At 47.7% G+C, this 15132-nt stretch overlaps 1 protein-coding gene across 4 annotated transcripts in view; it reads left to right on the top strand.

The window, feature by feature from the left end:
• LOC121556636 (protein phosphatase 1 regulatory subunit 21) overlaps positions 1 to 15132 on the top strand; it is a 34765-nt gene that overhangs the window by 16227 nt on the left and 3406 nt on the right. For all 4 annotated transcript variants that reach the window (XM_041870748.2, XM_041870556.2, XM_041870693.2 and 1 more), the window contains 7 exons: positions 2883 to 3035; positions 3303 to 3395; positions 4049 to 4318; positions 5631 to 5666; positions 5963 to 6079; positions 7212 to 7310; positions 7725 to 7853. In XM_041870748.2, the coding sequence (XP_041726682.1) occupies positions 2883 to 3035; positions 3303 to 3395; positions 4049 to 4318; positions 5631 to 5666; positions 5963 to 6079; positions 7212 to 7310; positions 7725 to 7853 (897 nt within the window). The remainder of the gene's footprint in view (positions 1 to 2882; positions 3036 to 3302; positions 3396 to 4048; positions 4319 to 5630; positions 5667 to 5962; positions 6080 to 7211; positions 7311 to 7724; positions 7854 to 15132) is intronic.

Raw genomic sequence — 15132 nt, 5'->3', positions numbered from 1 at the left:
CAGGTGTATAAAATCGAGCACACCGCCATGCAATCTCCATAGACAAACATTGGCAGTAGAATGGCCTTACTGAAGAGTTCCGTGACTTTCAACGTGGCACCGTAATAGGATGCCACCTTTCCAACAAGTCAGTTAGTAACATTTCTGCCCCGGTCAACTGTAATTGTTATTGTAAAGTGGAAACGTCTAGGAGCAACAACTCTTCAGCCGCGAAGTGGTAGGCCACACAAGCTCACAGAACAGGACTGCCAAGTGCTGTAGTGCGTAAAAATCTTCTGTCCTCTGTTGCAACACTCACTACCGAGTTCCAAACTGCCTCTGGAAGCAACGTCAGCACAATAACTGTTCGTCGGGAGCTTCATGAAATGGGTTTACATGGCCGAGCAGCCGCACACAAGCCTAAGATCACCATGCGCAATGCCATGCATTGGCTGGACTGGTGTAAAGCTCGCCACCATTTGACTCTGGAGCAGTGGAAACACGTTCTCTGGAGTGATGAATCAAGGTTCACCATCTGGCAGTATGACTGAGGAATCTGGGTTTGGCGGATGCCAGGAGAACGCTACCTACCCGAATGCATAGTGCCAACTGTAAAGTTTGGTGGAGGAGGAATAATGGTCTGGGAGTGTTTTTCATGGTTCGGGATAGGCCCCTTAGTTCCAGTGATGGGAAATCTTAACGCAACAGCATACAATGACATTCAAGATGATTCTGTGCTTCAAACTTTGTGGCAACAGTTATATATTTTTTGTTGATATATGATCAGTAGAGTTTAAGCAGCATTAGCAACTGCCTGGGTATATGGCTCATCAACTGTGCTTATTGGTCGTTTACAATACATGACCACTGAGAGGGAGGGAGAGCTCAGCTGGGGCAGATGGGAAATGTTCACAGATCCGCACCATATCAGAGTCTTTACAGCTGTGTGCCCCAGATAAAGGGTGGGTTTGGGGGCTTTGAAACAGACAGAACAGTGAGTGTATATACATTAGAAGCATGTGTATGAGAGCCCTGCAGGAATTGAACACGCGACCTTACCAACTGATCCACACCGAGTCCTTGGAGCGTTAGGTTAACCAACTGATCCACACCGAGTCCTTGGAGCGTTAGGTTAACCAACTGATCCACACCGAGTCCTTGGAGCGTTAGGTTAACCAACTGATCCACACCGAGTCCTTGGAGCGTTAGGTTAACCAACTGATCCACACCGAGTCCTTGGAGCGTTAGGTTAACCAACTGATCCACACCGAGTCCTTGGAGCGTTAGGTTAACCAACTGATCCACACCGAGTCCTTGGAGCGTTAGGTTAACCAACTGATCCACACCGAGTCCTTGGAGCGTTAGGTTAACCAACTGATCCACACCGAGTCCTTGGAGCGTTAGGTTAACCAACTGATCCACACCGAGTCCTTGGAGCGTTAGGTTAACCAACTGATCCACACCGAATCCTTGGAGCGTTAGGTTAACCAACTGATCCACGCAGAGTCCTTGGAGCGTTAGGTTAACCAACTGATCCACACCGAGTCCTTGGAGCGTTAGGTTAACCAACTGATCCACGCAGAGTCCTTGGAGCGTTAGGTTAACCAACTGATCCACGCAGAGTCCTTGGAGCGTTAGGTTAACCAACTGATCCACGCAGAGTTTTGGAGCATTAGGCTAGTAGTTAGTAGTGGTGTATAGTCTCAGAATAATGTGTTGTAGTGTTTAGTAACGAGAGTCCAGGCTAGAGGTTTATGATCAGGAGTGAGAACACTTTAATGGACACATGCGCGCCGCACACACACGGTCAGGACACTTGTAGAGCTGTCGTCATCCTTCACCTGATCTAGCTATGTGTGTGGAGGCCATCCTCACCAGAGCATTTTATAGATGTCTTTTCTAGGGTCCAAAGTAAACATCCTGTCCTCAGCTTGACGGGTCACTACTCCAGGAGAGGTTTAGAGTGTTCAACAGGGACGTCCACTGCTCACTCAGAGGACTGTTTATTCTGAGGTTAGCAAAAGATTTGGTTCATGTCTTTTACGACTACTGTAATATATTTTACACGTTTCCTGAGGGTAAGTAGAAGAGGTGGATACGCAACCTGTTCTGTTTTGGTATTATAGTTCTAATAGTGAATAGGCCTGTTTTTAGTCTACAGTTGCCTGGCTGGTGAATGCACCAGACACAGACTGTGTTTGAGGTGTTAGTGATGGAATGCTCTGGGCTGGCTGCGGAGTTCCAGACTTCCACGACTGTATTCCAGAGTTCTATAAGAAGGATGTTTACCATGAGGTGATGAGGGCTGGGGTGATCGAAGACTGGCTCAATTAATCTTTCTCAAGGTCCCTCCCCTCAGACAGTCTTCTCCAATGTATTTTGAAAAGGAGGCGAGGAGATAAGTTGGGTGGAGTCGAGGAAAGATTGAGAAAGAAACCGGGACAACAGTGGTAGGAGTGTGTATGAGATCTGTCTGTATTCTGTCAACCCTTCCTTGACTACACCCACTGATCTCCTTAAAGGAACAGTGATGTAGTTCTGTAGGATAAGTGTGTGTAGGAAAGTTTGACTTGGTGTTATGGGGCTGTTTAAGTCTGTACAGGGAAGTTAAAGTTTGTCATGAATCAGATTTTATAAACTCATTTCACATTCATTTGTTTGTTTTAAGTGCACTGTTTCACCACCATATTTTAGCGTATACAAACTTGATAGATTGTTGCTATTCAAATAGCGGTCTGGACTGCAACATATAGACCTAGAAGACTATGTAAAGGCTCACCAATACTGTTATAACACATTATAAAGGCTTATACATGCTCACAACAAATTATAAAGCATTAGTGCCTATACCTTTATGCTGTAAAGTTTTACCATAATATAAATGCCGTACCTTTTTACTACAGATTGCGACGTTCTTCAGCAACAACCTGGATTTCTTTACGTCTTCGACAGGCTACGGTCCGAGAGGGGGTGCGGGGGCCCTCAACCCCCTGCAGGCAGAGAGCATGCTGGGTAACAAGAAGAAGGCCTCTGACTACATGCACACCATCAGAAAGGTCAGTAGTGTTCCCTCGCTTCGCTGGTTAGGTCACAGTCACAGGCCTGGGTTCAAATACTATTCCAAAATAATTTACTTCAGCGGTGTTTGATTAAGCATGCCTGGCGAAATAGGAAGTGGGAACCAATATAATAGTCCCAAAAGTATAAAGCCCGCCCATCTGACATTCCAGGCAGGCTAAAGCAAACAGTGGAACATCCACTTAACACTGATGTTGTGGTTCAGAATAACAGTGTGTATTTGACTGTCCTGTCTGTGTATCCAGCCCAGACCTGAGTCGGTTCCATACAGAGAGGCCCTGTTGAACCGCCGTGTTCTAACCAGCTCTACAGAGAGCAGACAGGGACTCACACAACAGGTATTGATTGTATTTCCATGTTCCTCTCTTCCCTTCTACTCTCCAGTCTGTCAGGACACAGGCCCTAAGTCTAACTCTTTTTATTATTCTCAAGGTAACCCATTTTGTTACTGACTAGATAAGTGTTATAGAGAAGAAGTGTAGAAGTCCTCTTATCCCTCTCTCTCCTCCCCTTTACACCTTTCTCCCCCATGTACACCTCTCCCTCCTCCCCTTTACACCTCTCTCCTCCCCTTTACACCTCTCTCCTCCCCTTTACACCTCTCTCTCCTCCCCTTTACACCTCTCGCTCCTCCCCTCTCGCTCTTCCCCTTTACACCTCTCTCCTCCCTTTTACCCCTCTCTCCTCCCCTTTACCCCTCTCGCTCCTCCCCTCTCGCTCCTCCCCTTTACACCTCTCTCCTCCCTTTTACCCCTCTCGCCCCTCCCCTTTACATCTCTCTCCTCCCCTTTACACCTCTCTCCTCCCCCCCTTTACTCCTCTCTCCTCCCCCCCTTTACACCTCTCTCCTCCCCTCTCTCTCCTCCCCTTTACCCCTTTCTCTCCTCCCCTTTACCCCTCTCTCTCCTCCCCTTTACACCTCTTCTTTCCTCACTGTGTCCTCTCTTCCACTTCTCCATTTGCCTGGGTGTCTGTACCTCTATCACCCCAGGTGGTGGCGAGCCAGGAGAAGATCGCTCGTCTGGAGCAGGAGAAGGAGCACTGGCTGCTGGAGGCCCAGCTGGGCAGGGTGAGGCTGGAGAAGGAGAGCCAACGAATCCAGGACCTGGAGACACAGCTCTCCTCTGCCCTGGGAGGAGGAGGAGGCAGCCCGGCCTCAGCCCTCTCCCTGGGTCCGGGCAGCCCAGCCCTTACCAGCCTGGATGACGGAGAGCTGGAGGAGAGAGGAGTAGGGAAGGAGGCTATTCTAAGCACCGGTCTGGTAGTTACAATCTTCACTCGTTTGTTTTTCTTTAGGGTTGCAAGAATCCTCCAACGGGGATTTCAGAAAAACTGGTAACTTTGCGGAATTTTGCAACCTTATTTTTCTTCAATAGTGATTTCATTAGGCTTCATCCTCATGTTTCACTACTTTGCAGTTGTCAGCTGAGAATGGCATGATGTGAGATGAAATCTAGGTCATTCCTCCCTTTACAACCCTCCCCTTTCCCACCAAATGAGTCAGACAAATCATTGCGGGAGCAGCCATAAAATAGGTTTTAGTGTTTTGGCTTCAGTGAAGGCAGTTGTATTATCAGTCTCTTGCTCCATCCCAATCATCTCTACTTTCCCCCAAGTGTGCACTTGTTCACTATCCTTCACTGATTTGAAAATTAATTATGGGTATATGAAATGTGTTGGAAACTCCCTCTAGCCCATGCCTCCACCAATCCAATGCTTTTAGATTTTTGGGAAGTAGTGAACTAGTGTACACTTAAGGAGAAAATATATATTATTGGGACACACCCTCTCTTTGCACCAGCTTCTTTGTTTTAACATGCCTGTGTTTTAATAGTGTACTCATTTGAAGGTCCAGGACATACCCACTTAACCTGGTCCAAGATCCAGTGGTGGAAAAAGTACCCAATTGTCGTACTTGAGTAAAAGTAAAGATACCTTAATAGAAAAATACTAAAGTGAAAGTCACCCAGTAAAATACTACTTGAGTAAAAGTATTTGGTTTTAAATATACTTAAGTATCAAAAGTATAAATCATTTCAAATTCCTTATATTAAGCAAACCAGACAGCACAATGTTCTTGTTTTTAATATGTATGGAAAGCCAGGGGCACACTACAACACTTAGATATCATTTACAAACAAAGCATTTGTGTTTAGTGAGTCCGGCAGATCAGAGTCAGTAGGGATGACCAGGGATGTTCTCTTGATAAGTGTGTGAATTGGACCATTTTCTTGTCCAAATGTAACAAGTACTTTTGGGTGTCAGGTAAAATGTATGGAGTAAAAAGTACATTATTTTCTTTAGGAATGTAGTGAAGTAAAAGTTGTTATTCCGTTCCGATCCTGTTTCGTCAGTGACCATTAGGGTCCTGTAGTGTTTTTGATAGGATTTCAGTGGGAGAGGAATGGGTTTTATTGGCCTGGGCCCAGATCTGTTTGTGCTGCATCGCCAGCAATGACCGTAGAAGTTGTCAAAACGGCACAAACAGATCTGGGACCAGGCTTACATTTTATAGCTTTCTCATAGGGAGTTAGTAACTAATGTGTTTCTGTGTTTTGCATCTCTTGCATTAGGTTGGCATGTTGACCACAACTCCTACCAACGAGGAAGTAAGTTTGTCTTGTTATTCTTGACCCAACTGTTCTTTCAAGTCTGTTACTTTTTCCCTCTTTCACGGGGCTAGTCTCATTGCTTTCCTGAAAAGATGGACTAATGAACTCGTTAATGAACAGATTATCATACTTTGGAAAATTACACTGACTACTTGAATGAGTGATTTGAATAAATGCTTGAATGAGTACTATGTAGTAACATGTTAATACAACCTTGTTATACTAGTGTAATTACAACACAGGTATAAGAGCCACTTCATGTAAAGTTGTCGTTTGTCTCTGTGTGTGTACAGGTGGGAGACGAGGAGTCCAGAGAACAACTGATAAAGACCCACTACATGGCCAGAGTAGGAGAACTCAGCACACATCTACAGGCCTCAGACAGCAAGGCTGTTAACTTCCACGCTGAGGTGAGACATGACACACACACACACAAACTCACAAGCACACACTTTTAAGGATATGTAGCTCTTATTTTGTCGGTGGATACTGGGGAGATATAAGGGGAACAAAGTTACACATAGTCAAGGTCCATTTAGATGCTGATCTACAGAAGACCAACTTACTAGTTGAACCAGTCACTAAACCATTTCCTGTCTTCCTTCCTTTAATACATACATGTGCACTTTGACTCCAAGTATATTTTTGTAAAAATAGGCTGTGTACCTGCGCCAAAACTATGGTATTTTGCATCCTATAGCTTGTTCTCCATCTTTTTAAATAGTGAGCCAAAATGTTTTCAGCACTTATTTCCATGACTGATCAAAACACTCTCTTGTCCCTCTGCAGCAGACATATGGTGAGCAATATGTTTGGAACATTGAATCGCAATAAAATCACAGTATCGAATCTCAATACATATAGAATCGTGAGAATCACAATACATATAGAATCGGCACCTAAGTATAGTGATAATGTCTTATCGTGAGGTCCCTGATTATTCCCAGCCCTACATGATATACAGTGTACAAAACATTAAGAACACCTGCTCTTTCCATGACAGACTGACCAGGTGAAAGCTATGATCCCTTATTGATGTCACTTGTTAAATCCACTTCAATCAGTGTAGATGAAGGGGAGGAGACAGGTTAAAGGAGGATTTTTAAACCTTGAGACAATTGAGACATGGATTGTGTATGTGTGCTTTAGAGGGTTAATGGGCAAGACTAAAGATTGAAGTGCCTTTGAACAGGGTATGGTAGTAGGTGCCAGGCGCACCGGTTTGTGTCAAGAACTGCAACGTTTCTGGGTTTTTCACGCTCAACAGTTTCCCGTGTTTATCAAGAATGGTCCACCACCCAAAGGACAGAGTGTCTGACAGATAGGGAACTGGAAGCAATAACTTAGACGCTGGCATAGGAAGTGTTTCTAACAAAGTGTATTTAATGTAGCAGAGTCATTCCAGTTAAAACTCAGACATCATGTAAGCCTATATCTAGTTTTAGTGAAGAGCATCCCATTTAGTGACTTCATTAATTGAAGGAAGTGATCATCTGTGGATATGTTTATTCTCAGTATCTCCTGTGTTGTAACCCCCCCCAGTGTCGAGCCCTGGCCAAGCGTCTGGCTATTGCAGAGAAGTCACGGGAGACCCTGACAGAGGAGGTGAAATTGGCCAATCAGAACATCACCAGTCTGCAGGTAAACAACAACAGGTTGTGTAATTCCCAGACTGAAAGAAAGAAGCATGTCCCAGATCATCCACTCACAGACAGAATACAATCAGCTTTATCATTACATAGCTAGTCGTTGTGTTTGTTATGCATATTTGTCCTCAACTTTTTTGCTGTTTTTATGTAAGATTTCCCATGTATTCAATGAAATGCCATTTAGCTGAATGAATGAATGAATGAATGAATGAATTAAATGCCATTTAGCAGATGCTTTTATCCAAAGTGACTTAGTCATGCGCTCATACATTTTAAGTATGGGTGGCCCGGGAATCGAACCCTGGCATTGCAAGAGCCATGCTCCAACTGAGACATGGCAAATGAACTTGAACCTTGAACAATCATACTGGCTCTAACTAACCACAACCTGCTCCTTGTCTTTCAGGATGAGCTTGCTACGACCAAGAGGAGTTACAAGGAACAACTCAGTATGATGAGCGACCACCTGTGCAGCATGAACGAGACCCTCAGCAAACAGAGAGAGGAGATTGACATACTCAAACTGGGCAGCAAGGTACTCTCATTGAGACGAACCTAGATAAATTTAAGGTTAAATTTGCCACTCACTGGCCCAGACAGCCAGAGAAGCAGTACTAGGTCAGGTTATGCTGACATGCTTATGTAGACATATCCCAGTAAAAAACTACTATCCATTCTGAGGGGAACAGGTAGGGGGGTATAGCAGGTTCTGAGGGGAACAGGGAGGTGGGGGAGGTATAGCAGGGTCTGAGGGGAACAGGGAGGCTGGGGTTGGGGGGGTATAGCAGGGTCTGAGGGGAACAGGGAGGCTGGGGTTGGGGGGGGTATAGCAGGGTCTGAGGGGAACAGGGAGGTGGGAGGTGGGGGGGTATAGCAGGGTCTGAGGGGAACAGGGAGGCTGGGGTTGGGGGGTATAGCAGGGTCTGAGGGGAACAGGGAGGTGGGGGGGTATAGCAGGGTCTGAGGGGAACAGGGAGGCTGGGGTTGGGGGGTATAGCAGGGTCTGAGGGGAACAGGGAGGCTGGGGATGGGGGGGTATAGAAGGGTCTGAGGGGAACAGGGAGGCTGGGGGGGGTATAGCAGGGTCTGAGAGGAACAGGGAGGCTGGGGTTGGGGGGGTATAGCAGGGTCTGAGGGGAACAGGGAGGTGGGGGGGGTATAGCAGGGTCTGAGGGGAACAGGGAGGCTGGGGATGGGGGGGTATAGCAGGGTCTGAGGGGAACAGGGAGGCTGGGGATGGGGGGGTATAGCAGGGTCTGAGGGGAACAGGGAGGCTGGGGTTGGGGGGGTATAGCAGGGTCTGAGGGGAACAGGGAGGTGGGAGGTGGGGGGGGGTATAGCAGGGTCTGAGGGGAACAGGGAGGCTGGGGTTGGGGGGGGTATAGCAGGGTCTGAGGGGAACAGGGAGGTGGGGGGGTATAGCAGGGTCTGAGGGGAACAGGGAGGCTGGGGTTGGGGGGTATAGCAGGGTCTGAGGGGAACAGGGAGGCTGGGGATGGGGGGTATAGAAGGGTCTGAGGGGAACAGGGAGGTGGGGGGGGTATAGCAGGGTCTGAGAGGAACAGGGAGGCTGGGGTTGGGGGGTATAGCAGGGTCTGAGGGGAACAGGGAGGTGGGGGGGGTATAGCAGGGTCTGAGGGGAACAGGGAGGCTGGGGATGGGGGGTATAGCAGGGTCTGAGGGGAACAGGGAGGCTGGGGATGGGGGGGTATAGCAGGGTCTGAGGGGAACAGGGAGGCTGGGGTTGGGGGGGTATAGCAGGGTCTGAGGGGAACAGGGAGGAGGGGGGGTATAGCAGGGTCTGAGGGGAACAGGGAGGCTGGGGATGGGGGGGTATAGCAGGGTCTGAGGGGAACAGGGAGGTGGGGGGGTATAGCAGGGTCTGAGGGGAACAGGGAGGCTGGGGATGGGGGGTATAGCAGGGTCTGAGGGGAACAGGGAGGCTGGGGATGGGGGGTATAGCAGGGTCTGAGGGGAACAGGGAGGCTGGGGATGGGGGGGTATAGCAGGGTCTGAGGGGAACAGGGAGGCTGGGGTTGGGGGGGGTATAGCAGGGTCTGAGGGGAACAGGGAGGGGGGATGGGGGGGTATAGCAGGGTCTGAGGGGAACAGGGAGGTGGGGGTTGGGGGGTATAGCAGGGTCTGAGGGGAACAGGGAGGCTGGGGTTGGGGGGGTATAGCAGGGTCTGAGGGGAACGGAGGCTGGGGTTGGGGGGGTATAGCAGGGTCTGAGGGGAACAGGGAGGTGGGGGTTGGGGGGGTATAGCAGGGTCTGAGGGGAACAGGGAGGGGGGGGGGGTATAGCAGGGTCTGAGGGGAACAGGGAGGCTGGGGTTGGGGGGGTATAGCAGGGTCTGAGGGGAACAGGGAGGTGGGGGGGTATAGCAGGGTCTGAGGGGAACAGGGAGGCTGGGGATGGGGGGGTATAGCAGGGTCTGAGGGGAACAGGGAGGCTGGGGTTGGGGGGGCATAGCAGGGTCTGAGGGGAACAGGGAGGCTGGGGTTGGGGGGGTATAGCAGGGTCTGAGGGGAACAGGGAGGCTGGGGATGGGGTATAGCAGGGTCTGAGGGGAACAGGGAGGTGGGGGGGGGGGGTATAGCAGGGTCTGAGGGGAACAGGGAGGTGGGGGATAGCATACACACCTCCTCTCCTGAAACTGCCCAACACACTCATCTGTCTTTTAACAGAAGTGTATCTTAAAGGGATACTTCTGGATTTTAGCAAAGAGGCCCTTATCTACATCCCCAGAGTGAGATGACCTCGTGGACACCATTTTTAAGTCTCTCTATGCATTTTACATTTTACATTTTTAGTCATTTAGCAGACGCTCTTATCCAGAGCGACTTACATGAGCAATTAGGGTTAAGTGCCTTGCTCAAGGGCACATCGACAGATTTTTCACCTAGTCGGCTTGGGGATTAGAACCAGCGACCTTTCGGTTACTGGCACAATGCTCTTAACCACTAAGCTACCTGCCGCCCCATGCAGTTTGAAGGAAGTTGCTAACTAGCTCTAGCGCAATTCCTAACAATGACTGGAAGTCTATGGGTATCTGCTAGCATGCTAGTGTGTGGATGGTTATTCCCACACTAGCATGCTAGCAGATACCCATAAATCCACTTCAATAAGTATAGATGAAGGGAAGGAGACAGGTTAAAGAAGGATTTTTTAAGCCTTGAGACAATTGAGACATGGATTGTGTATGTGTGCCATTCAGAGGGTGAATTGGCAAGATAAAATATTTAAGTGCCTTTGAAAGCGTTATGGTAGTAGGTGCCAGGCAAACCGGTTTGAGTGTGTCAAGAACTGCAATACTGCTTGGTTTTTCACGCTCCACAGTTTCCTGTGTGTATCAAGAATGGTCCACCACCCAAAGGACATCCAGCCAACTTGACAACTGTGGGAAGCATTGGAGTCAACATGGGCCAGCTTTCGACACCTTGTAGTCCATGCCCTGACGAATTGAGGCTGTTCTGAGGGCAAAAGAAAATAGCTTCAAGTGTTTTGTCCAAATACTGGTGGATTCAACTAATAAAAGAATGGACGACCTGACCAGAGAGGTCCAGGCCCTGAAGAACAGTTTGCAGTTCTCCCAGGGTCAGCTTGATGAGTTTAAACAGGAGAACAGCAAGATGACAGCAATCTGTAAGTCATTGAGAGAGGACATCAGTTCTGTATGTGAATCCATGATAACAATGATGGAGAAATCTCAAAGGACAATCAAGGCGAAAATGAGCCTTGGCGTGACCCTGGACAACACCCTGTCGTTCTCCGCTAACATCAAGGCGGTGACCCGATCCTGTAGGTTCATGCTCTACAACATTCGGAGAGTACGACCCTGCCTTACACAGGAAGCGGCACAGGTCCTAATCCAGGCACTTGTCATCTCCCGTCTGGATTACTGCAACTCGCTGTTGGCTGGGCTCCCTGCCTGTGCCATTAAACCTCTACAACTCATCCAGAATGCCGCAGCCCGTCTGGTGTTCAACCTTCCCAAGTTCTCTCACGTCACCCCGCTCCTCCGCACACTCCACTGGCTTCCAGTTGAAGCTCGCATCTGCTACAAGACCATGGTGCTTGCCTACGGAGCTGTGAGGGGAACGGCACCTCCGTACCTTCAGGCTCTGATCAGTCCCTACACCCAAACGAGGGCATTGCGTTCATCCACCTCTGGCCTGATGGCTCCCCTACCTCTGCTGAAGCACAGTTCCCGCTCAGCCCAGTCAAAACTGTTCGCTGCTCTGGCACCCCAATGGTGGAACAAGCTCCCTCACGACACCAGGACAGCGGAGTCACTCACCACCTTCCGGAGACATTTGAAACCCCACCTCTTTAAGGAACACCTGGGATAGGATAAAGTAACCCCCCCTTACCCCACCCCACCCCCCCAAAAAAAATGTTTTTTAAAGTGGTTATCCCACTGGCTATAAGGTGAATGCACCAATTTGTAAGTCGCTCTGGATAAGAGTGTCTGCTAAATGACGTAAATGTAAATACATGGTTGTGGATGGAATTTGAGGACAAAGTGAGGGATATTATTTCTGGGCGGCAGGTAGCTTAGTGGGTAAGAGCGTTGTGCCAGTAACTGAAAGGTCGCTGGTTCTAATCCCTGAGCCGACTAGGTGAAAAATCTGTCGATGTGCCCTTAAGCAAGGCACTTAACCCTAATTGCTCCTGTAAGTCGCTCTGGATAAGAGCGTCTGCTAAATTACTAAAATAAAAATAAATAAAAAGATGGACCACAGGAAGATTGAGGTGGACTGGAAAACCCACCACCTCCCCAGGTGACAGGCCCGATAGTGGTCAAGTTCCTGAGGTTCAAGGACAAGGTAGCTGTTCTGGAAAGAGCCAAGAACTTGAGAGGACTGTATATCTTCTAAAGTTGTGCGCCAGAAGAGGAAAGAACTTATCCCAGCTATGAAAGCTGCCAGAGCACGTGGGGACATTGCTTACATCGCTATGACAGGCTCATTGTCCACCCTCCCTCCCAGAAGCCGGGAAGGGATGAGAGAGCCAAGCCTATGGGTTCACACACACACACTCATTGATTAATGGACTGCTGAATGTATATATTTTCTCTTGCTTTGTTTGCTCTTTTCCATATTATGTCTATCTCTGGTAAGCTACCCAGGAAAGGGCTGAAAATAGCCCATATTAATATATGTAGCCTTAGAAACAAGGTTCATGAAATCAATAACTTGATAACATTCATATATGAGCCATTTCTGAGACTCACTTAGATAATTAATTTGATGATACAGCAGTAGCAATAAAAGGATATAACATCTATAGAAGAGACAGGAATGCTTATGGGGGAGGTGTTGCTGTATATATTCAGAGCCATATCCCTGTAATGCTTAGAGAAGTGTTATTTAAGTGTTGTAGTTGCAGATTCACTTGGCACATCTAAAGCCTTTTCTTTTGGGGTGTTGCTCTAGGCCACCAAGTGCTAACAGTCATTATCTAAATAATATGTGTGAAATGCTTGATAGTGTATGTGATGTAAACAGAGAGGTCTTCTTTCTTGGGGACCTGAATATTGACTGGTTTTCATCAAGCTGTCCGCTCAAGAGGAAGCTTCTCACTAACCAATGCCTGTAATCTGGTTCAGGTTATTAATCAACCTTCCAGGGTGTTTGCAAACACTACAGGAACAAGATCATCCACGTATCAATTTAAATGTTTAATAGAACTCAAAGGGTTTTCTTTAATGGAAGCTTCTCTAATGTCAAACATGTAAAGTGTGGTGTACCGCAGGGCAGCGACACAGCCCGGGATCGAACCCGGATCTGTAGTGACGCCTCAAGCACTGCTATGCAGTACCTTAGATCGCTGCACCACTTGGGAGGCCCCCCGCTGAAACCCTTAACAAAGAGTTGCAGTCTGTTTTGGAATGGGAGGCCAGTAATAAACTGGTCCTGAACATCTCTAAAACTAAGAGCATTGTATTTGGTACAAATCATTCCCTAAGTTCTAGACCTCAGCTGAATCTGGTAATGAATGGTGTGGCTATTGAACAAGTTGAGGAGACTAAATTACTTGGCGTTACCTTAGATTGTAAACTTTCATGGTCAAAACATATAGATTTAAATGGTTGTAAAGATGGGGTGAGGTCTGCTGTAATAAAGAGATGCTCTGCTTTTTTGACACCACACTCCAAAAAGCAAGTCCTGCAGGCTCTAGTTTGATCATATCTTGATTCAGTCCAGTCGTGTGGTCGAGTGCTGCAAGGAAAGACCTAGTTAAGCTGCAGCTGGCCCAGAACAGAGTGGCACGTCTTGCTCTTCATTGTAATCAGAGGGCTAATATTAATACAATGCATGCCAGTCTCTCTTGGTTAAGAGTTGAGGAGAGACTGACTGCATCACTTCTTCTTTTTATACGAAACATTGTGTTGTAAATCCCAAATTGTTTGCATTGTCAACTTACACACAGCTCTGACACACACACTTACCCCACCAGACATGCCACCAGTGGTCTTTTCACAGTCCCCAAATCAAGAACCAATTCAAGAAAGCGTACAGTATTACAGTGCATTCAGAAAGTATTCAGACCCCTTGACTTTTTCCACATTTTGTTATGTTACAGCCTTATTCTAAAATGGATTAAATAGTTTTTTCCACCAAATCAATCTACACACAATACCCCATAATGACAAAGCAAAAACTTGTTTTTAGAAATGTTTGCAAAAAAATAACTATTACATTTACATAAGTATTCAGACCTTTTACTCAGTACTTTGTTGAAGCACCTTTTGGCAGCGATTACAGCCTCAAGCTTGGCACACCTGTATTTGGGGAGTTTCTCAAATTCTTCTCTGCAGATCCTCTCAAGCTCTGTCAGGTTGGATGGGGAGCTTCACTTCACAGCTGTTTTCAGGTCTCTCCAGAGAAGTTCGATCGGGTTCAAGTCCAGGCTCTGGCTGGGCCACTCAAGGACATTCAGAGACTTGTCCCGAAGCCACTCCTGCGTTGTCTTGGCTGTGTGCTTAGGGTCGTTGTCCTGTTGGAAGGTGAACCTTCGCCCCAGTCTGAGGTCCTGAGTGCTCTGGAGCAGGTTTTCATCAAGGATCTCTCTGTACTTTGCTCCGTTCATCTTTTTCTCGATCCTGACTAGTCTCCCAGTCCCTGCCGCTGAAATACATCCCCACAGCATGATGCTGCCACCACCATGCTTCACCGTAGGGATGGTGCCAGGTTTTCCTCCAGATGTGACACTTAGCGTTAAGGCCAAAGAGTTCAATCTTGGTTTCATCAGACCAGAGAATCTTGTTTCTCATGGTCTGAGTCCTTTAGGTGCCTTCTGGCAAACTCCAAGCGGGCTGTCATGTGCCTTTTACTGAGGAGTGGCTTCCGTCTGGCCACTCTACCATAAAGACCTGATTGGTGGAGTGCTGCAGAGATCGTTGTCCTTCTGGATGGTTCTCCCATCTCCACAGAGGAACTCTAGAGCTCTGTCAGAGTGACCATGGGGTTCTTGGTCACCTCCCTGTCCAAGGCCCTTCTCCCTCGATTGCTCAGTTTGGCCGGGCAGCCAGCTCTAGGAAGAGTCTTGGTGGTTCCAAACTTCTTCCATTTAAGAGTGATGGAGGCCAATGTGTTCTTGGGGACCTTCAATGCTACAGAAATGTGTTGGTACTCTTCCCCAGATCTGTGCCTCGACACAATCCTGTCTCGGAGCTCTACAGACAATTCTTTCGACCTCATGGAATGGTTTTTGTTCTGACATGAACTGTCAACTGTGGGACCTTTATATAGACAGGTGTGTGCCTTTACAAATCATATCCAAACAATTGAATTGACCACAGGTGGAC

This window comes from Coregonus clupeaformis, chromosome 1, assembly GCF_020615455.1.
Source record: "Coregonus clupeaformis isolate EN_2021a chromosome 1, ASM2061545v1, whole genome shotgun sequence".
NCBI lineage: Eukaryota > Metazoa > Chordata > Actinopteri > Salmoniformes > Salmonidae > Coregonus > Coregonus clupeaformis.
This window is presented reverse-complemented; position numbering and strand designations above follow the sequence as displayed.